This window comes from Falco naumanni, chromosome Z (assembly GCF_017639655.2).
Source record: "Falco naumanni isolate bFalNau1 chromosome Z, bFalNau1.pat, whole genome shotgun sequence".
NCBI lineage: Eukaryota > Metazoa > Chordata > Aves > Falconiformes > Falconidae > Falco > Falco naumanni.
Genome location: NC_054080.1, coordinates 176,671 through 199,412, shown reverse-complemented (window position 1 = coordinate 199,412; position 22,742 = coordinate 176,671). Strand labels below are relative to the sequence as shown.

Here is a 22,742-nt window from a genome sequence, read left to right as displayed (position 1 = left end):
CATAACCAAAACTCACGTTTTAACTGAACAACCTCTAACAAATATCTGTGTGTCTTACCAGAACACCGTCACTGCAAAATAAAGGGCAAAAGGGGACCTGTTGCTTACCCATTGCAAACACATGAAAGGGAGAAGAGCGAGAGGAGAAGGAGGGAGATACTTCTAGAGAGAAGTTGCATCTCTATTATTGTCCAAAGAACAACACCACTTTTTTTTTCTTCCCCTAAAGCGAAGATGCCAAAGAACTTGGAACTATTTGTATTCTATACTTAGAAGTTACAAGTCCACTTACTTGTCTACATATCTGTTCACCTCTCTCTGGTTTATATTGTCAATAGCCAATTGTAGAAACTCTAAAACCTGAGTGGCAAATTGTTTCTCATCTGATTAACAAGTGTGATTAATACAAAATACAACACAAATTATCAAATATGCAAATTGATAAACATTAGAACAAAGACATTAAAAACCCATTAAAGTTACATATGCTCTCTCCAATACATAGCCGACCAGCTAGCCGCTTCAACTTTAGCCTTGTTTCCGAAGAAAAGAGAATTCCTGAAACACGCTGCCACTAATTTCCTCCCATCTTGTCTCTCTTCCTCACTTCCTTCCCCTGCCTCTGAGCCTGCTGGTCATTTTCCATCAAACAAGAGAGGGAAGCCTCAGAGGAACAAACAACTCAAAACAACTGCCAGGCAGGTAGAGAAAAGCCAGGCAAGTAATAATTCCTGAAAACTACAGCTACAGCACAAGCCCAAGAATTACCCTCTGTGGCTCACCTGCAGCTCCTGGACAGCCTAGTCTACAGATCCCTAGCCTGGAATCAGCCACAGCACATGCTCAGAGAACCAGGAAAGTCAGGAAGGGGGTTTTTTGAGAAACTGAAAGAAAAGCAAACTTCAGGACTGCCTGAAAAGGGGAAATGACAGCAAGTACGGTGTAGGAAGCGTACATCATGGAAGGGTATGGACAGTGCTGAACAGCAGACTAGAGGAGGGAGCAAACACATACACAGAGGTATATTTCAGTACACCACCTGCTCCCGGGATGCCTTGCTAGAGCCATTAATTTAATATTAGAAAGAAAATTGCAAGTACAAAGTGTCTGTCCATAAAAGAACACTACAAAGAGATTGTTATGAATACCTTCAACACCTTCTGCATCTCCTAAGCCAAATTCCTCCAATAGATCTGCAAAACAAATCGGATGCTTTAATAAATACTCCTATCTAGAAAGACTATGAAGCTAAACCCAGAACCACATGAAGTGAACATTACCTGATTTCTGTTGCTTTTTGTTAGGAGAGGTTTCATTCCTTTCCAAAACAGATTCAGAGGTCTTCAGCTGTGAAAGACAATCCAATGACAACAACAACAACAAAAAAATCACACTTAAAGTAACTACATAATATTTAATGAGCAGAACAAGTAGTCAGTCTGACATGAACAAATAGTTACCTGGGAATTGTTGGGTTTCTCCAAAAAGCCTGGAAGTGAAAAATGTTTTAGAAAGTGTTATTTTATTTAATTTTTATTTAATTCATAAAATTTTTACTCCATTCAACATCAGTAGTTTCTACAACTAAGTATTAGTTGCAAGCATTATTTCATCGAGACTGCGATACTTAACATTCAATTTACCTCATCATCCAGCATTTGTATCAGTATACACGAAATGGACAATGCATGCTTCCCATCATGCACCTTGGATTTAAGAAATAATACTCACAGAACTAGGACAATCCATAGGCAGCAATAAGGATTTGCTTGTTAACAAAACAAGATCAAAATACTTACTTTGAGGAGCTGAATCCTGCTTTCTACAAAGATTATTTCAAAAGCCAAAGCTGGTCTGCTGTAATGAATTACCATAAAATAACACTACAAGTTATATAAAATAACAGCTCCATGACCGTGATGTTGAGGGATATTTTCCTTTCCATCGATAGGACAGAGAAAACATGGGTGCAGACATAGAAATCTCATACACATCATTCAATGAGGAAGAATCAAACTAGTTCTTATCAGGTTGTTCTGGTTCAGCTTGCAAGGAAAGAAAAAACCCAAATTACAATTGGTTGTAATCTGCATTTATAGCACAGTTCCAAATAGTTTCATTTTTTTAAAGATTTTTTTCCAACATTAAATCACTTACAAACCCACACAATCTACTGGCCCACCTATATTTCTCAAGTCCTCTGCTTTAGTCATCTTAACAGTTTGAGTCCTCTCATGAAAGAAGCGTATGGAATGTTATTAAGAATGGCTCCATAGCAAAACTTTTGTATTTAAAAAAATAATTAAAAAACAAACAGCATTTGATTTCAGGAAACTTGGTGGTCTAGCAGTATGGAAATACCTTAGCAAGATTATCATAGCCACCTTTTATCCCCTTTTTACACTGATTTTAAACTCATCTTAGTAGATTCATACAAAGCAGACTTTCCTGACAACTACTCGACAAGTAGATTTACAAACTCCCAAGAGCTTTTAAAGTTTTGCTTCCAGCTTACTAAACTAAAACTGGATTAGCTTCTTCAGCTATTCTATTGTACTTACACTACAAGCAGGACTGACCATTTAGTAAAAAGAAATCCTTCAGATAAGAGTTCTACCCCAACAGCAAAACTTCCCTGCCATTCTACACTGCAGATGCTCAAGAGACGGCATCACAAAGTACAGGCAGAAACCCTGAACTTTTAGTCACATTTTAGCTCCTAGGCAAAGCATAACAGAAAGGTATAAAAAAATTAAGGCGAGGGGGAAAAATGCTTAGCCAGATCATACCTTTCTCCTGCTACATTATCATCCAAGAATGTTTAGGTGTTCAGACAGGTCAGCCCTAAACCACATACACTTTCATCACTATGCCACAAGAACCTGAATCCAAAAAAATACAATCACATCCAAAGAACACACATCATGCAAACAAGGTAACTTCCTTTACAGCTTGCCAGCAAGCGCCGTGACAGCTGGTGTTCATTAACAAATACTAAGCACTTCATTGCTATAGCGCGCACCCACACCGTAAGTGCATTCTTAAGGCAGACATCGATAAAAGCTCACTTCAGCCTATACGTGTTTACAGACAAACATTTAGTCCACCAGGAAGTTACCGGTGTGGTGCTCCCCTGAAACAATCCGTGAGCGTGCTCCGTGTCTGTCTGCAGCTGGAAGCAACACACCAGGTGATCCTTCTTCCGGACTTTCAGAATCCGTCTGTAGAGCATAAAACACGGGCGTGAGCATCGGTACAAATTCTCAACTCATTTCTATGCAACATGTTCCTGCTAAGCCAACTTGCACAGCATGGAATCACAAAAGCCTTTGATAAGCCCCTTGGAAAGGGCACATCAGGACACAGTATATTGGAAAATCACAGCAGACTTGTGTGTTTTCAGATCTTAGGCAAAAACCTCACAACTCATCTAAACTAGTCTGTCACGCTGGCAAACTGCACAGCCGCAAGAGAGAATTAACACGGTAACTCGAGCTGTGGGTTGCGAATCCGTAACTGCAGGTCTGGGGGGGACCCAACTTTCGGACTGAACTGGTACCCGATACTCAAATTTGTGCTGATGGTCCCCAGGCACACATCTTGCAGTGGGGAGCGAACACATTGCTACTCCCAGTTGCAAGGGTTGAACAAAGACTATTTGGGCTGAACAAAGACGAGCAAGACAAAGCTTACGGAAACCAAGGCTACCTAAACCCCCCCAATAATATTTTAGCCTTGTATTTTTAAGAAGGAGATGGGGAAGAGTTCCTTCTTCCTCACAAGAAAAGTCAGAGGGGGTAAGCTACAGACTCTGCTCGTTTTCTTCTTAACCCATTACCACAGACAGAACTAAAAGGGCAAACACAGCCAGCACGTGTGGTATTTCTGTTGAACATTACTTTCAAAAAGGGCCAGAAAGGTAGAAAGGCTCTTTTCCGAAGCAGCTCATCATCTAGGCTGCAGACCCTAAGGGCAACCACTGAACACGTCAGCAGAACAGAGTTGTGTGGTGAAAAAGCAACAATCCCGCCAGCCCCGCTGAGGAGCTCAGACTATTTTAAGCAGCAAGAAACTTCACTGCCGCAATACTGTACCAGAAACCCAACTCCAAGGGCCAGCTGCCATGAGACCCAAATCATTAGCTCGACCTACCTTCATCCCAAGCCTCGCTGAACAGCTAGCACACAGCACAAGTATTTCAAGGGCCCCCAGTTACAAACATACAGCAGAACCAGGAGAAGGGGAAATAAGCCTCAGCCGCGGCAGGGCCCAAGCTCCGAGTGCTTCTGGATCTCGCTCCCCACCCCCGCCCCACTGGGAACCCCGGTGTCCTTCACAGGAAATACCTCAGAATCCCAGGGAGATTCAGCATCTTCCTCTTCCTCTGCTCCCACCGCAGTCAGGGCACCTACAAAGGCAGTAAGAGGTGAGACACTGAGCCCTTCTATTTCACTCTGCTTTTCCCCATCACCCCTGCGCCCAAAAGATGCACAGCGGTTCTGTTGCTGAGGACAAACTAAGAAGTGAGTGTTATTCAAGGGTTTCTTCACACCCAGCACACAACATCATGGTATTTCCTTTGGATCGCCACCTCTCCAGCAGGAGATGGCTATGCACAACAGCTGACACAGCTACAAGCAGCACTGAAGACGTGTTTGGGTCACACTCAGGAAAAGGCTCCAGCACGCTGCAGCCCTGTGGCATACAGAGTTTAGGTCACCTGCTCTCCAGTCCACAGCTCCAGAAATTGCCATTGACTACCACCATCCACTGTACAAGAAGTACCACAGAAACACCATCCGACACATCTTCACGCTAAAATCACCAAGAAACAATGCTCCTTTTGTAGCACTACCAGAAAAGACCTTCCTTGACTAGCAGTTTTTACCCTGCACCTTCCCAGAAGGTAGACACCTAAGCATTGCCATTTAAAAAGAGGAGAGGCTCACAGCCCAAAATCTCACCCCAAACACACAACTTGTCTCTATCTCAGGGGGCTAACATCTGAATCTCTTCTCTACTAGGCACACGCAAGGCTCAGTCTCAGTAGGTTCCTGGCCAGATTAAACTATCTTCATTTCTCTGTTTTAAGCTAGTCCATTAGGTAAAACTGATTCAGGATTCGCTCTTGTGGAGACATGCACACAAAAAATGGGAAAGGAGCTAGAGACCAGTGAGGGCACCCGTCCTAGCAGAGGGGAACTGCTGGTTCCAGCCTCAGCTAGGACTACTCACACTGTGCCAAATGCAGGCTTATGGTAAAATGCACAGACAGAAGAGCATGTATAGGCACAACACCTGGAATACAGCAGGTTCTGCCAGGCCCGCTCTGTAGCATTTGATCAGCAGCTACACATGCTCTGGTAACATCTACCATACCACACTACTCTCTGGAGACAGACGATGGAAAGTGTGCCTTCTCCTCCTGCTCCAAGACCTGAGGTGAGTACCAGAGTGCTCAGCCCTGACTGACATGGGAATGCTTTCGAGCACACACAAGCGTGGCACTGGAGAGACTTTCTACGTTTTAAAACTGGACAAGGTGAGGCACTGGAACAGAACAGCTTTCTCTCAGATTGACTCAAATCTTTCCCAGGCTTCAGCCAAGAGCAATCACAACTTTTCAGTCTGACAGTACGGGCCAGAAAGGGGAATACTACTGTCACACCCAAGACACTCTAATCCTCCTCTTTTTCAACTGTGCGTTTTGTTCTGATCGGTTCAAGGAGAACACAGCAACAAAACCAAGAATGACACCTGCTCCATGTAGCATCGTTTGGAATCCAAGGCCACAATTTGTTCTTCAGGAACGAATGAAAAGGAACAAAAGCTACTTTCCTCCTTGCCAATGCCCACTAGGGTTCACAGGCAAGGGAAAAGCTTACTGTTTCAGAAGTCAATCACCATTTCAGTTCATTTACTGTGCATTAATATTTATAGAGGAAGAACTGGGATCAGTATTCACTAACTCACTTCTCTCACCAGTGTTGTCTTTGGAAGCACTGTGGACTTGATGGCTATCATTACAAATAGAGTTTTTCACACCCTCAACACTTGCAGTTTGTAGGTCTTCACCAGTGTCTTCCTTTTCCTGCTCCTTCTCCTCTTCTTCCTGTTCAGGTGATTTTTCCTAAAAGAGATTGACCAAACAGCTGGAAATAGCAGAAACAAGCACCTTCTTAGCCACCCATCGACAACTTTAAAAATGCTTTTCCTGTGTAAGACAACAGGGAAATTTTGTTGAGCTTTGTTTTACAAGGCCTTCAGTTTTTCCATGGGAATCTCTGAGGAGACAGCAATGACATTAGCCCTAAGTCATTAGCCCTGGCTCTGCAAAGCTCCTGAGAAGCAATTCTTCATGTCAGCCTAACTCTAGCTTTCATTTCAGTTACATTGTTTTGGAACACGCTCTTCTTCCTCTACTTTGCTCCAGGAAAATCACTAACTTCCTGCTCTCAATCTTACTCAAACTTTTTGGTTCCTCACTTTCAGCCATCACACCAGGTATTTTACTAAATGGCAATAAATCTTGACAGATAAAAACTGTACATACAACTGAGAAAAAATGAATTTATTTCAGAAAAATTATACTGCCTATTTGTTTTCCTGCAAAACCACTGCAACCAATAAAATAATATTGAAAATACTGCCCAATATTATCCTTATACCTAAGAAACTGCTTTGGTTAGGAGTAAAGGCATTTTCTAATATAAAAAAAAGGATGATCAAAAGATGGATATACGTGAAATATTAACAGAAATCCAGTTTACCTTTTGGTTCTTACCTTTATCACCCTTAGAAAATACCTTTGTGATTGAATCATCCTTATATAACTTACTTTGGTGCCTGAGTGAAATGCTGCTCTTACATTTTCTTCATGCCTATTCAAGCACAAGTTTTCACTTTCTTGTTTCAGTGCTTCACAGACTTTATTATCTACTTCACATTGCTCTTCTTCTGTATCTTCATCATCCACATGTTCAAGAAAGACAGAGTTTGGTCTTTGACTTTCAAGCCTTGGGTTTTTTCCTGCTGACAAAGAACTATTATCACTTTCAAAGCCATTACTGAAGCTTGACTTTTTCTCCTTAAGACCACAACTATCTGAGAGAAGCTGAAGTGTCTTTTTTCCAGTTTGTCATCTTAGATTCTGCAAAAAGGGAGTCATCATTTCTGTGAAACTTCACCTGAATCATGCTTTTCTTGTTCCAACTTTCTTGTTTATCTTGCAAATTATTTAGATTTTGAAAGACAGTTTGCTTTGGTACTGACTTGCAAGATACTTCATTATTCACCGTCTTTGGAGACATGGCAGTTATGTCAAAACAACAAAAGGAGTTATGGAAATGGCAACAGGCATGTTACCAGATTAATGGAGTATTCTGGGAATGTCTGGAAAAGGAACCAAGTCAAGGATGGGCAGGATGGAGGAAGGACTTGGCCAGGGACAAAGGCTTAGGAGGGGATTAATAACTTCATTTTAACAACATGACTTATTTTTTCTGAAGTGACCAAGTGCTGTGTTTTCAAAATGCTACTTTTCTCATTTACTAAAGGAAAAGAATTGTTTAAAAAACTACTTAGCAAATCTACTTTTATATATTAGTATACTATGCAATCTTTTCCAAATAGCTTACTGTTTTTCCTGAACTGCTGGGAAACATTCATTAACAATGTCAAATTTGGCTTCTGCAGCTTCTGTAAATAAATGATTTTTTTTTTTTTTTAGAACACTAACGACAACAACAAATCCTTTGGTCACATCAAATCTTGAACACTAAATGTAATCAGGCTGTCCTTTTGATAGTGGTCAGGTGTTGGCTCCATCCTATACTTCTAACTACAAAAACACTCCTCACATACGCAATTCAGTGAGTATTTCACCCCCAAAATACCATGCAGGCACCCTTCTGAAAATTGTTTCCAAAACTATGGTTACATGCATAGCAGTTTTAAAAATCTGGGTTTAGTATTTGTAGTACTTCAGTAAAATTCAGTTATATTTAAGATCGCAGCTTCTGGATGCTTACTTGCAAGTGTGCACAAGGGAAGTAACTGTTAAGAACCCTAGGTTTAATGCATTAATTAGTCCCTGCAAGTACACTTACCAGAATATCCTTAAATTTCAAAAACATGCCATAAAAATGCATAATTTATATTTAAATCAGTGCAAGAAAATGAAATCATGTTAAAACTAAACATGCTTGCACCTCCAGTATTACAGAGTAGGTTGAACTAGAACACTGGTTCCTCATCGCTGCAGAATCCCAGAGCAACAGAACAGATGCTCCACACATCACTGCAGAAGTTAATAGTTCTTCAGAACACTAGCAAATAAAGTAGGCCTGAGAGCTTGTAGCCGACAAAAAGAATACTACCTAAGCATTCAAAAAAAGAGGGAAAACATGCAGTGTGAGATTACGTGCAAGCACAGAATGCCACCTCAATAGAAGAAAAAAAGATGACCCATTTGAGTAACTCATCCACTGAGCACTCTTGAGTAACCTGATGAGGAGGAAAGGAGAACTAGGTGATGAAGGATTTCAGTACACCTTCATTAAAAAGTGCCCGTTATCAGTTAGGATTCTATCACAAAATTTACAGGAAACATTAACAGTGTTTGGGGAAGAACAGAACAGGTTATATTAGTAACTTATAAACTTAAAATCCGACTCAAATGACCAAGAACAAATAATACTGTGGTGGTTTATCTCGTCGCCTATTGCTCTTTTGCCTCAAACCACAAATCTACTGCATGCTCTGCCACAGCTACAGGTCTTTTAGGAAAAACTCACAGCAGAAGAAAGGCTGGCAGGTCAGAGACTGCTTCTAAGGAGAAAACAATATTGGCTAGAACTGTAGTTTCTTTCAATCCCCCAGAAAACTTGCCTTCAGATCACTTATTTTTATAGGACATTTACTGTAAGTACACCATACCTTGGGAGTAAAATCGAGTTCTTCCTCAGAAGTATGCCAACTGACATCACTCCCCTCTTTCTCCAAGCTTCTTAAAAAGTAAAGCAAAATGAGTACTGTGTCTCTCCAATCATTCCTCAGGTATGTGCTGGGTATGTTTAAAGTCTTACCTGATTGAGTCTCCTTGCGACAAGTCATCTATTGCTGTTCAAACACGAATTGACATGTTGAAATTAGATTTGGCATGCTAAAAATTAACCAGCACATACAAACATTTAACCTGGACATGTCATTAACATGTACATGTCATAACAGAATGAAACTTTGGGGAGTCAACTTAACGTAAGACAGCATGAATGAATGCATGCATTTCCAAACAACTGCTTTTTCAAGTCACACTGAATTGACAAAACAAAAAAGACTAGAGTTTTATCTCCTTTGAACTTTTATACCTAAAAGTTTAAGAACGACCTCTAAACTAAAAAAAAAACAGCATAGCATGAATATGCTACGTTAATAAACAGGTAACAAAATACTGGTGCTTTAGCAAGACAGTAAATAAATGAACTGCTGAAGTACTCATACTGCACACACAAGCACACACTATTGACAGAGATTTTACTGGTTTATATACTATACTAGCTGGTGCTCTACCCACTTACAGGTTATCCTGAAAAGGTAAAAAACATCAAAAAGCATAACCAAGATCTAAAGCTTATCCTCAGGTAGAAGAATCCCCAGCAGTTCTGTATGCTGCACCAAAAAGGGTATTCAACAGGCAAGACAGGCGTAACCAGGGCATTCTATACTACGCTCCAAGCTTTCATCCATGTTAAGACAGCAACTTGCCCATAGGATCACAGGATAAATCAGGTCACAAGGGACCTCGGCAAGTCTCTCAGCCAACCGCCTCCTCAAAGCAGACTCGGCTCTGAGGTCAGATAAGGCTCACAGGGCTTTATCCACTCTGATCTTGAACCATTCAAGGAGGGAGACTGCACAACCTCTCTGTTTTACTGTTCTCACCATGGTGAAGCTGCCCACATTCCATTAGAAATTCTCTTGTTTCCATTTATGCCTCTTGTACCTTTGCTTCATGTGACGCACCACTGGGAGGCACCTGTCTCTGTCTTCTCTTTACACGTACTGGAAGCTGCTGCTGGGTCCCCTTCAAAGTCATCTCTTCTCTACACTGAACAAGCCCAGTTCCCCCAGTCTCTCCCCAAAAGGCAAGTAGTCCTGTTGCTGGCAGAGTCTGATGGCCCTCCACTGAACTCGCTCACGGATGAAAGACCACTCTCTCTTGCACTGGGGGCTCAAAATTATACCCAGGGAGCTGGACACAACCCAGGGACTGCCAAGTAGCGGTGTACAATCCCCTCCCTCAGTCCCCTGGCTATGCTGCTCTTCATACAGCCCAGGACACCGTTAACCTTCTCAGCCGGCAGGGCACCCTGCTGGCTCATTCTCAGCTCACTTTCTGCCAAGACCCTCTGGCTATTCCCAGCAAAGCAGCTCTCCAGCCAGGCAGCTCCAGCACGTGCTGTAGCAAACGGTTGTTCCTTTCCATGTGCAGGACTTGGCATCTGCCCTTGTTGAATTCTGTTAAGACAGGCCTGACAGTCCATTTACCCAGCTTGTCAAGATCCCTCCGAATGGCAGCGTGGCCCAGATGCACATGTTGCAAACTCAACGACAGCGCACTCTAGCACACCACTGATGTACTAAAGAAATCTGAACTCTAGGAATCCAGCCTGAAGAGTGCGAAAACCTCTCAATTACCAACAACTAAGATGAAATAAAAGGCCTCTTCAATTCCCTGGACAGAAAGGAAAAAACCAAATAGAGCCTCCACATCGTATCCATTTCAGCATTCCTCAGTTCCTCGATAATTAGTTCTCGTTAACTATCATCACAAAATGAAGTTGCTTATAAATAGGAGATTGGTGGCCTTCCATAAAGTTGTATGATGACAGCCAAACCGAGGTCTTAGACAAAATCATTAAAAGGAAAAGAAAACAAAGGGCATATCGTGTTGAGTAAGTTATCTGAACTTTTGCTTTCCATGGATAGTAACTTTAAGCAATGATCAAAACCAGTTCCCATTCTCCTTTAAAAAGCAAGAGAGAAAGTTTATGAGCTAGTTTTCAGACAGATCTTGATGCCCTACTGTAGAAATGGGATCTAGAAAAGTAGTATCTAGGGATCACTTGTTTCTACTTTAATTGAAGTCCATTTTCATTTTGGAGTAACAGAAGAGCATTTTTTTTTTTAATATTATTTACTATCACTAATGACACAAAGCTATCACTCAATTCAGTAATAAAGGACCCATGCAAAACACGTAAACAAAAAGCGCCCAAAGCCTGCTCTCAAACCTAATTTATAAAACCAAAACCATCAGAATAGAGACCTCCAAGATAATAAACATCACAGGTGTGTTAGTATTTGTACATCACACAACATGTTCCATAGTTGAAATGCTACTGTATAGAATACCTTTCTTTGTTTTTCCTGTTCTTGATGTCTGGCTAGCAGATTGTGGCATTCCTATATCCATTTAGGGAAAGGCGTGTCAAGGACAGACCAAACAAGGGCACCAGAATAAATGTGAATTCCCAGAAATCTGGAAAACATAACCAGTACATTAACAAAGCTATAGCAATGGGAGAATGTACTGTGAACGTCAGCCTACTCTACAGTTACAAGAAGTAGAAGCCAAACCTATCACAACCTACAGAACTCTACTCTTAAGGGACAGTGTCAAACAGTGTAACTTAATTTACTTGCTCCATTGTAAAATACCTATATTCCAATATTTTGAAACACCGATACAGATTCTTGGAAGTTTACTGTACTGCCAACTTTGTATTTCTCTCAGCTTGACTAGTCCTTGCTCAGCACTGACTGCCAATGCAATTCCTTCATATTTGTAGAGTGTTTTATACGTACGGCACACTTAAAATCCCTCTGTCTAAGCATCCCAAAAATCTGTAGGTGCCAACAAACTTTGGAGATACACTAGCCAGTTGTGTCGATGGTGCCGGATGCAAACACAGCCCCCTCCTACCTCAGTTTGAAGGTAAAAGCCCTGCATATATTGATTTGACCATGCTGAACTGTTCACATAGAGAAGCTACGCTACCAGCCAGAACGCAGGCATGACAAGCAGTCAGAGTGAATACCCTGTTCCCCCAGGGCTATAGGGCGGGCCACAACTGGACCAAAACGGGTGCACTGACTGGTGTGAGTGTCATGCATGTGTGCTTGTGTGTATACGCGTGTCTATGTGTTGTGGAACAGAAGCTTTAGAATATAAATCACCATCCGCCTGCTCTACCTATCCTACTTAGTAAAATTTTATTTTTTATATCAATGAATGGTGTGGTTGTTATTGCAGCTACCCAACACCACATGTCTTTGTGACAAGGCCATAACATTTGCCTCAGAGCAACAGGGAGTCCTGCTTATATTGATGTTACCACAAATACATGGAATGGATGTGGCAAGAGGACTCCTATCAAAAACACACATGTAAGAGTTAAAAAAAGGACCTCAAGATTGTTTCTCATTCCTTCTCCATTTCTCAATTTTCTTAAAAGGTGATACAGCAGATATAAAGCACACTGAAGCACTCGTTTCTTTTCCAAGAGCTCTAAGACAAAAACCCAATGGTTTCTGTAGGAACAATACACCAATACATAGTGCAGCAGCTAAAAAAAGCTGCCACTGAAGACATACTAGAAATCTGAACCCTCGCTTTTAGAAAAAATGCATAATTACTTTTTGCCAAAGAAATTCCAACTTCAAATCTGAAAAGTCTGTCTTTCGATATACTAGAGGTGGAAGCCATTCATTTGGAGGTTTTTGCAAGTCTGTCTGTAATCAACAAAAAGGTTCATGTTCTGACAAAAAGTAAACACTCAAATAAGCATGAGCTAACTTCTTAAATATACCGACTTGCTCACTAGAGGTGAATATTTTGAACAATGTTCAACAAGTGCAAAAGTAGCAAAAGGAGGAAGGACTACATTGAAGATCCCAGAAAAATAGGAATGAAGAGCAAGATTAAAACAAAGAATTCAAAGTGGGTATTCCTCCGTTGTCTCACGATCAGTTGAGCTTCTCCTCTAACAGGGGCTTCAAAGCTTCCACTGCAGCCTGTCAAAGGGACTCAGGATGCAGGACCTGCCCTTTGTGTGTGCAAGCAAGAGACTGCAGAATCAATGCCACCAAGTGTTCCCTGCATGCTACTAATCCCTCTCACTCAACAGGCCGGGGTCATTTTCTAGGAGACTGAGCATAAGAAGAAAAAGATTCGTACTACTCAAGAAAAACAAGCCCTACTATAAACAGTTTGAGACCACAGCACACTCTTTCTCCTCCCAAGTCCTTAACCCACATAAATATTCTCTTCACACTTACTAGGCCTCTTCAAGTGAGGATTTCCCATAACATTGTGGACTTACGCTAGTAGTATTACTGTCTTCAAGTAACTGAGCAAATTACTTGGTTCAAGAACCCGTATTTCCCTGAGGGCATATTAATTTTGGAATCACACAACAGTATTATTCTTCAAGCCACATATTTTAAAATAACCCAGGCCTGTCAGTCATCACAATGTGGTACCACAGCAATTATATATGTGCACAGGAGGCAGCCACAGAGTGCTGTTTGGGTAAAAGCAACATTTTGTTGATTAAACTACCTGTACCAAGCCCTTTCCAAAAACAAAATAAAATATAAAAACCTCCGCATCTTCCTTCAGTCTATCAAGAAACTTTACACATCGCTGACTAGATCAAAATAACTATTCCTAAGTCAAAGGAATGAAGTTTGGCTCTAAATTAAATTCCCCTATCTGGGAAAAGTGAATTCGGAAAAATATGTCATGAAATATGAGCAAAACACGGGATATTTAAAAAAGGAGTAATAAACTGTGTTTGAACACTGTCTGCTGCCCATTTGCCACAAAGTTCTGATGTAACACCCTTAAAAAAACCAGAAAGGATAGAACTTCCCACCATAGGGCCTGAGATGTAAAGTACAAGACAGTTCGTTCTATATTAAAAGATTAGTTTTCTAAGATTCCTCTAGGGCTATATGAGCTCATAAGCATAGACTGGATCTTAAAAATTAAGGAGTGGTTGTTTTTTTTTAAATTTAAAATGAACTCACTGAAGGAGCTGATTTTTTGATAACAAGGCAATTCAATTGTTTTTCTGGATCACAGGTTAATGTGGACTTTTTAACGTTTATTTCATAAAATTACTGGAAGTAAAGGTGTTATTTATTTTTACTGGAAATCAAACTACGTCCATGAAGATACAGTACACACAGAAGTTGCATTATTGTTTCTAACAAAGTGACTTTTCCAAGACGATTTTTCCTAAGTATGTCTCTACAGCACCTACACAGAAACAATCGTAACTGATGCTGAGAAATAAGACAACTCACTAAAAGCAGCTTAGTGCAGGTGAAACTATTAATATTAAAACACCACTGCACAAACTCAGTGGATATCAACAAGACATGTACAGTCCTGCTAACTCATCTGTTGCTTCCCAACTACAGGAAGATGAACAACTACTCAGGATGAACCTACTGCTTTTGCAATTCGTTTTCACAATCTGAATGGCCATCTACAGGTACAAGTACACACCCCAAAACCAAAACCACTCTCACCTAGCTCCTTCCCTGTCCCCCTTCTCTCTCTGTATGAAAACCTATACAGATGGGCAATCTGGCAGGCAGAACGCAACAACCCGGTACGTGGGCCCGTAGCACACAAACCCCAGCTGCCTTCACCCCTGACAAGAAGCACCTCCAACCAGCAACAAGTCAGCATATTCACAAAGCTTCTTGCGCTACCCCACCTGATGCCTCCACTAAAGTCAATGGTGAACACAATTGTGCTCAATGGTGAGCGCTGACAACACAAACCCCCTAAAGAAAAGGCCACAGTGATTTTCCTCGTGAGCTCCTGCATGATTAAAGATCCTACCTCCTCTGTCCACAGCAGGTGCACCCAACGTCAAGCCAGCAGCTCTGGCCCGGTGAGGAATGCCAGGTACTGTGTCGCCTTGTGCACCACCTTCGTCTCTGCCTCCCCGGAATGCGTATGCCACCAGTTGTTTACAAAGACTATATAGGGAAAGAGAAGAACCATATTTGGTAAAAACAACCACATACTTGCTTATACAGTTTAATAGAACAGTTAACAGCCACTTATCCACCCTACACGTATTCATAGCCGTATGAATTCGTATACTTGTATGCATTCACTGAGAGTAATACACACAGAACTTACTGCACGACTACTACATACTTCAATATTCACTACAGTCATGTTCACTCTAGAGGTGCATATCGACACCTACGAAGCTATTAGCTCCAGCTCGGCACAGTATTTTCAGCTTAGCTGTTAAGCACACATAACCACCTCAGAGAAGGGATACGCACAGGTACAAAGCTATCCATAAGAGGGGTGAAACCGCTCCAGATTTTAACAAAAGGGATATGTTAGATCTTGGAAAACTGAAGGATGGTAGTTCCTGGTGATTGTAGTGGAAGTCAGTAAGGACAATGGTGCTGGTCTGAGGAGAGGACTGACATGCGTTTCAGTTTGCCACGTTCTACCTCTGGGTAACTGTAGGATACAGACATGTTTTAGAGTTTGTATTGGGCAGGTGCAAGTTTAGCATCAAAACTTGAAATCTAACAGACAATTCGGGGCGGAAATTTTCTTCAACATCCAGATTAATAGTAGACACAGGGAACGATACGTATCAGAAGACGTCACTGAGCACAGCTTCAGGACAGCTTTCAACACACCATTAAACCTTGCTGCTATTACCGAAAACATTCAAAAGCCACACTGACAACTGACAACCTATTCTAACAATAAAGTCAAAAATTTACCTAGAATATCCATGAGTAACAGCATAATCCTCAGCTGTCCATCCGTTAGTGCCTTTATGGAAAAGATCAGCACCATATTGAAGAAGAACTTTTATTAAATTAAGCTGTCCACCAGATGCTGCAGTCATAAGTGGGGTTCTGAAACACCAAAAATATGTTATGAAGTAGATCATTTGACACAGACACTGTAATTATTTTTATTCCTATTTGCTCTCAAAAACTACTTTCCTCATTACTGAATGAGCAAAAGAAAAAGCAGTTTTCATTAAATATTAAGAGCAACCATAAAATACAAGAGGGAGTCAAAACAACCAAACCTTCAATCTTCAGACAAAGCTTCCACATAGACAACACTCACATACAAACTATGCCACTATGCAGGAGATGTTTTTTCAAATTGAGGCAGTGCTGCTGAGCTAACAGCATGTTTCCTGCCAGAAGGGCCACCACAGACAATGCCTTCTTGTAATCCTCAACGAGGAAAGCACCCACTGAGGTATGACAACAGCCAAGTAGCAGATGTGCTTTCACAAGTCACACAGAAATAGCTGCTATGTGGCTCCCTGGGTTTTTTTCAGAGCTCACTCTCATGCCTCTGATTAATCCAACCTAAAGAATACTAAAGAGACCCATGCAGTTTTGACAAACCACTCACCTTTCACAGTGATCTCGAGCATGCACATCAGCTCCTTTCTGCAGAAGAAACTCTGCTATATCTTCATGATGTTCAGAGATAGCAAGAATAAGCAGAGTGTTTCCCTCCTGAAAGGGCAGATAAATACATTTAAAAATAAAAGTAAAAAAAACCCACAACCCTACAAGAGAAAGACTAATACAACTTCTTGAAAGAACTTCTTCAACAAACACAAAAATTTACCTTATTCCGAGCATCAATATTGGCATTATGCTCAAGTAACAGCCCCGCTACAGTTGTATTAGGAGATCGGACAGCAAGGTGAAGGGCAGTGTTGCCATCAGCATCTGCCAGATGTGGGTTGGCACCGTGCTCTAGCAGAATAGCTACACATTCTTCTTGCTGGCACTGTACTGCCTGGGAACAACACGCAAAAAAGGAAGAACTGCCAGCACTCTGTTACAATTGCCCCAGCTTCCCAATGCTGGAAAATAAGAGCACCTACAAAGCTGAGCTAACATATGCCTATTCCACGCTGATTACCAGATGCATGCTTCTACGCAGAGCTGTGTAAAGAATCCTACCAGCCACCTCTCATTTAATGCACAGTTGACAAGCCCCACTTGAAAGAGCATAACATATTCCACATACCTTCATCAGCGGCGATCTGTTATCACTGTCAGTAAGATTTAGTTTACACTTGTTTTCTATGAGATATGTAACAACATTCACATGGCCATTCGCAGAAGCAAGATGCAGAGGTGTCCTAAAAATTAAACGTATTAAATTAGCACAAACAGACAACTAGAGAAATAATTTCAGGCTCTGATAAATTGATATGACCACAAGTTTCACTTTGCACAAAGCAAGCTTAAGAAATGATTTCTCATTCCGTTACCAGTAACAGCAGTTGCGCACCAAACACCTGAGACTGGCCAGCAAAACCCCTCCGCAGCATCTGCTTAGTAAGGTGCCATTTCCTTCACTCTAGAACTTAATCTGCACAGATTCCTGTGCCCAGGTGTTGGTCACTGCCTCCAGCAGGACTACACCTGTGGCACAGCAAAAAAGACCAAAGTTTGGGAATCTGAGAACTATGGCAAGCAACCCTCTAAGTTCTATAATTATTCATGTGCCAGAAGTATCAGAGATGTAGATGGACTTTATATAAAGAGTATTAGCATTTCCCTACACTTCAAGAATTTCTGCTTTTTCTCTAGCTTGCTTACTACTGCAACAAAAGCAAGTACTCACTTGCACCAAAGTGCCCCCCATAACATGCAGCGAACCAGACAGAACACTGTAATCCTGAGTACAGGAAAGTAATACCTGATCCTTCAGATATGTATAACTACAATAGTCATAATAAGCCTACTACAGAGGAAGTCCTCTCCAGGGAGGGAATACAGTGTTTCCATAATACATGACCAGCATAAGAAAATGAAACTCTTTTCTTCAAGTTAAAGCCTTGCCAGAGGGAAAAAAAAAACAACCAACAACAACAACAAAAACCAAAACACTCCTTCAAACCACAGAACATCTTAGGTCTGATGTCAATTAACCAGCCTACTTATACTGAAAGAAATTGCCCAGAAAGTCCTTGCATGTGTTTTCCCCCTAAATCAGAGGCACAAATCAGCACAAGCTTCACTCTGTGCAAAAGCAAAGCACCTCCTGCTCTGCAGGACACCTGTCCCAAGAGAGCAGAAGACAAGCTAGAAAACAGCTGGGACCTTCCTCCCTTGAAGGTGATGCAGTAACAATCCCACAGTTCCTCAAGAACTGAGGGGAACACCAGCACTAGTTCTGAACCACATCGCTGTAGGTAGGTCCTTCTCTGTATTTAGGAAAGCTCAACTAGCCTTGCAATTGTTTTGGTACCTTGCTGAGACAGGAGCACAACAGCTCCCTGGCTAAGTGGGAATGGAAAGGGAGAGGTACACAAATGCAGTGGCAGGTGATGCAGAAACACAGTAATCTGTAACACAGATAGTTGTTACAGGGCAGCTGACATCCTCCTCCACTGCAACAAAGATGAGGATGAGAGAAATACAGAAAACTTCAAAGAATTTGTAATGTCTTGCTACAGACAGGGAACAGACTGGAGCATTGACAGAGGAGTAGCTCAAGAGCAACTACCGCCACTTTTTGAGAAATTTCCACGGAAACATGCAGGATTCTTCATCTCTGAAGAAATGACTGGCTGAGATTATCTGAAAGCTAACCAGGACTGGTTATGAAGGAGTCCACAATCATCTGAAAGCTGCTACTACCAACCACTAGGAAGCATGACAGACGTGAAGTAGTCACGATCAGCTCTGCAAACAGAAAAGCCTTCAGAAAACTTGTGGACTTGTTGCTGTCCTCCTCAACCAAGCCTCTCAGTCTGTCAACAGGAGACAGCTCTGCTTGGAGCAAGGCCTGCTGTGCTCCACAGAAGATCCACTTCAGGGAACAGGCTGGCAGAGAACACCAGTGTTCAGGGTTGCCTGTCCCTGCAAGAGGCCTCCAGTAACACCGAAGTTCTTCCGCCACCCAGCCCTGGGGACGCTGCCCAGATTCTGTTCCTGCTCCTGCTGCTGCTACGCTGATCACCTACAGAGTAGAAGAGAAGTGCTGATGCCTGAGCAGCCACGAAACAACCCCACTGGGAAACAGCAGGTTGGCAGTACGCACTTTGAATGGCCCTTGAGCCGACAACCCAGCAGCTACAAGCCAAGCAATGAAAGTGCTGGAGTTCAGTCTGACAGGCAGCTGACAGGGTAAATCTCCCTTAGCAATGAGCTCTGACCCAGGACGATGACTAGCTGGCATTGTGCCTGCAGTGCTTCCAACTCTGTGCTGACTTTTGCCCGTCTCTGTCAGTGAGGCTGAAGGTTTGGCTAGACCACCTCTGAAAGCTGCCTGCTCCTAACTGATGCTGTATCAAGCACACTTTCGGGAGGTCTTATGGGCTACAGGACCCGCTTCATGGAAGGAACCTGTTGGTGTGATCCTTGCCATGTTCCTGGTGCAGGATTTTGCTTTTGGAAATCCTGAGGAGCAAAACCGAGATATTCATACAACCAATGCACACATTATGCCGTTACTTTGCATTATTTCCTATTCTTCACCTCTATTTCCAATGATACCAAGTCTTCCAACACGAAGCCCTGAAACGCAACTGCATCTGGTGGTCACTCACAACACACATCACACCCACAAGCACTAAGAGGGCACAGGTGGCCTTGCAACCCCCATGGCTGGTACAGGGTGCAGTGGCTGCAGCAAGTAGGCAGGCTCTGTCCACCGAATTGCTCTCAGCCTCGCTTTTCAGCACTGGGCATTATCATGGCAAAACCACCACAGTGCTCATCACAGTATGCTGCCTTTTCTTTCTTCCCTCCCTCTCCCCCCCTGCCCCCGGCTTGTTTTTTAGTTTGTGACTGTATTGTCCTGTTATAACACTGCTAATTGCCTGGCACACAGAAGGAAACCCTTCAGAGGAAAAAAAGCTTTCTAGACAAGATGAACTTGAAACGCAAAAACTAGCGAAATTTCATACCAGGGTCTGCTAAGAGCTGGTGACTGACTGCTGAGTGAATCAGTAAGCAGTAAGAAGAAAAAGAGAGAAACTTTCCGAACTATTTCCATAAATGCCATCGGGCACCTTGACTCTGGCAGCTGAATTATGCACAAAAGTGCACTCAAGCCACCTTAAATGGCATCCCCCACCTGCAGCTGCATAAACAAATACTGGCTGGCAACACTCAGGCACACAGCCCACGTGCTGACTGACTGCACTCTTCATTGCCTTCCTACAAATCTAGACAGTTTCAGGTGTTTTCAGGGCAATAAGCTAGCTGGCTGGCAAAAGTCCAGTCTTCAGAAAAGACAGTGCAGGATGCTGAAGTACTCTGATTAAACCAGCATCTCCTCTGAATGTCATGGATGTTTTGACTCAGTCTTTTCAGAAAAGGCATTAACAGCTCGACACATCCAAGACCCAAAAACTTCAGCTGATTCCCTTAGGCTTACGGTGGATCATGAGGAGCTATGCTGCAGCCCAGGGCTTCTCCCTAAGATAAAACTGCCAAGTACTTGCTGTGCTTGACTCAAAAGCACACATCCTAACACCTGCCAGAAGCAGCAGCTTCCTCTGCATGGCACTGCCCAGATCTTCCAAACCAAGGCACTAATGAGCTGTACCAAGGCCACAGAGCAAACAGCAAAGTAACTGCCACCTAAAATCAGACTGATGTTGCTTTTGGCTGCAACATCACAGTCACAAAAGGCACATCAGGCAACCGTCCACACAGCACCAATACACAGCACATTTACCCTTTCCTAAACGCAGTGCCTACCCCTCTTTTACTCCCAGCTGAGGCAGTGCAGCTTTCTCAGCTCAACTACTAACCCCGCACGCTGAGGCCTCCGAGGTGCATGCACTCTGCCTTCCAAGCCTGCCTGGAGAATGGCCGTGAGGCTCCTTCTGCAACCCGCCCTGGCCAGGCTGCTGCCGGCCCCCTGCCGCTCCTGCGCCCCCAGGCAAGGCAACACCCCCGGGAACGAGGGCACGGAGGGGGCCGGGGCAAAGACGGGGGATGCTCGGCCGACTCCAAGGGCTCCTGGCAGCACAGGCCTGGCTCCCCGCCCAGGCTGAGGCTCCCCGCAGCGATGCTGCCGTTCGCTCCCAGCGCCCTTGAGCTGCACCTGCGGGTCCCGGCGCTGCCCGCAACCCCCCCCACACCCCGCCCCAGCACCGCCCGCCGCTGCTGCCCCCCGCCGCTTACCGCCCGCCGCTGCTGCCCCCCGCCGCTTACCGCTCCGCCGCGTCCCGCTCGTCGATGCCGCATTTCTTCAGTCTCTGCCGCACCTGACCCAGGTCGCCACGGGCGGCCGCACGGTGCAGCTTGCCCAGGTCCTTCAGCCGGAGCTCGTAGGCACCGGTGGGGAAGGGCTTGGCGGAGCTGCCGGACGCTGCCGGCCGCTACTTCTTCCTCCTCCCGAACCCGAAAAACCTCTTCATCCCGCGGCACGGTCCCGCCTCAGGGAAGAGATGGCGGGAGGCACGCGGCGGGCTGCGGCAGGCCCCGGGGATCGGGGGTCCCGGGGCTGGGCATCGGGGGATCGGGGGGCCCCCGGGGCAGGGACGGGGGATCGGGGCCCCGGGCAGCGGCCCGGTACGGTTTTCTACGGAGCGAACCACCAGAGGGCGGGAAGCCGAGCGCACAGGCTGCTCCTCAGCGCGGCAGCGGCGGACAGCGCCCCCCTCACCGCGGGCTCTGCTGGCGGGGGCGGGGTCTGCTCCGGCGCGTGTCGCAGCGCGAGTGACGTCACTTCCTGCCCCGCGGTGCCCGGCGGCTCCCGCGCGGTGCCCGGCCGCGGCGCTGCCGAGCGGGGCCGGGGGCAGCGAGAGGCCCGGCGGGTGGCGGCGGCGCTGCGCCCCCCGCAGAGCACTCGGGCCGCTGTCGGGAAGCCCGGGGGGGTGCCGGCGTACCGGGCAGCAGCAGCTCCCCGCTGGCCCCGGTCACGCGGGGCGGCTCGGGCGAGTTGGTTTTAAAAGAAAATGGCTCAAACTGGGAAAGCGCTTGTCGTTCAGGGCAAGGGCATCTCGTCAGGGAGTTATGGCCAAAACAGTTCTCGACGCAATTCGCCTCCTAGTTTGTTGAGCAGTCCTGCTTGTGTGCCATCGTTAGCCCTGGGCAAATGGATGCCAAAGGAACAAACAGCAAGGGTTAATATAGCGGGAGGGGGGCGGGGGGGGGCCGGTAGGCATCATCTAGTTACCTGCCTTGCCAGGACAGGGTCAGAAAGTTACTTTCCAGTAAACGTGGCCGAGCTGGCACTGCCACAAAAGAACACAAACGTGCACTGAGGGTATGGAAATGTGGTCCAGAAATCAAGACAGGTCGTGCCTTTGGTATAGATAAGTTGGGAACCATCCTCCGTGTTGTACTGCTGTGGTGATGGCACGAAGTAGTTCAGCGTGGTGAAACCTTACTATAAGTACCATATGGTTTTGGGGTGATGTCACAGGCCAGTATACCCTAGATGGTTTGACTCATGGAACACCTTGCCAGCACACTACTTCCTATTAGAAACTGCCTCTTGCCAATGAGTTTGTGAAAAATGGGAGAGATGGCAAAGAAAACCTAAATCAGAGAGAGGGACACACTTCACTGTGATTAGCGCTGAAAATATTGATTACAACAGGACAGGAATCTAGTATCACTTTTTAGGGAGGAGATTCAGCCCTTTGAAATACCTTCTTTTCCTTCATTGCTAATAA

General features: G+C 44.1%; 1 protein-coding gene across 1 annotated transcript; it reads right to left on the bottom strand.

Annotated features, from left to right (window-relative positions):
• Positions 1-810: 810 nt before the first annotated feature.
• LOC121081050 (ankyrin repeat domain-containing protein 26-like) lies at positions 811-21,940 on the bottom strand. Its single transcript, XM_040579691.1, has 16 exons — positions 21,274-21,940; positions 17,123-17,237; positions 16,715-16,888; positions 16,493-16,599; positions 15,838-15,975; positions 14,921-15,060; positions 9,087-9,120; positions 8,938-9,007; positions 7,638-7,698; positions 6,839-7,032; positions 5,974-6,130; positions 4,347-4,408; positions 3,119-3,221; positions 1,461-1,489; positions 1,281-1,347; positions 811-1,193 (listed from the first exon to the last, which is right to left on the bottom strand). Exons 2-16 carry the CDS (start codon positions 17,126-17,128, stop codon positions 991-993), a joined length of 1,545 nt encoding a protein of 514 aa, XP_040435625.1. The 5' UTR covers positions 17,129-17,237; positions 21,274-21,940; the 3' UTR covers positions 811-990.
• Positions 21,941-22,742: the final 802 nt, after the last annotated feature.

Coding starts and splice junctions, on each gene's coding strand:
- LOC121081050 (XM_040579691.1), bottom strand. Junction 16,600..16,714: donor ATATTGATGCTCGGAATAAG/GTAAATTTTTGT, acceptor CTGCCCTTTCAG/GAGGGAAACACTCTGCTTAT. Junction 6,131..6,838: donor CATTTCACTCAGGCACCAAA/GTAAGTTATATA, acceptor AATCTCTTTTAG/GAAAAATCACCTGAACAGGA.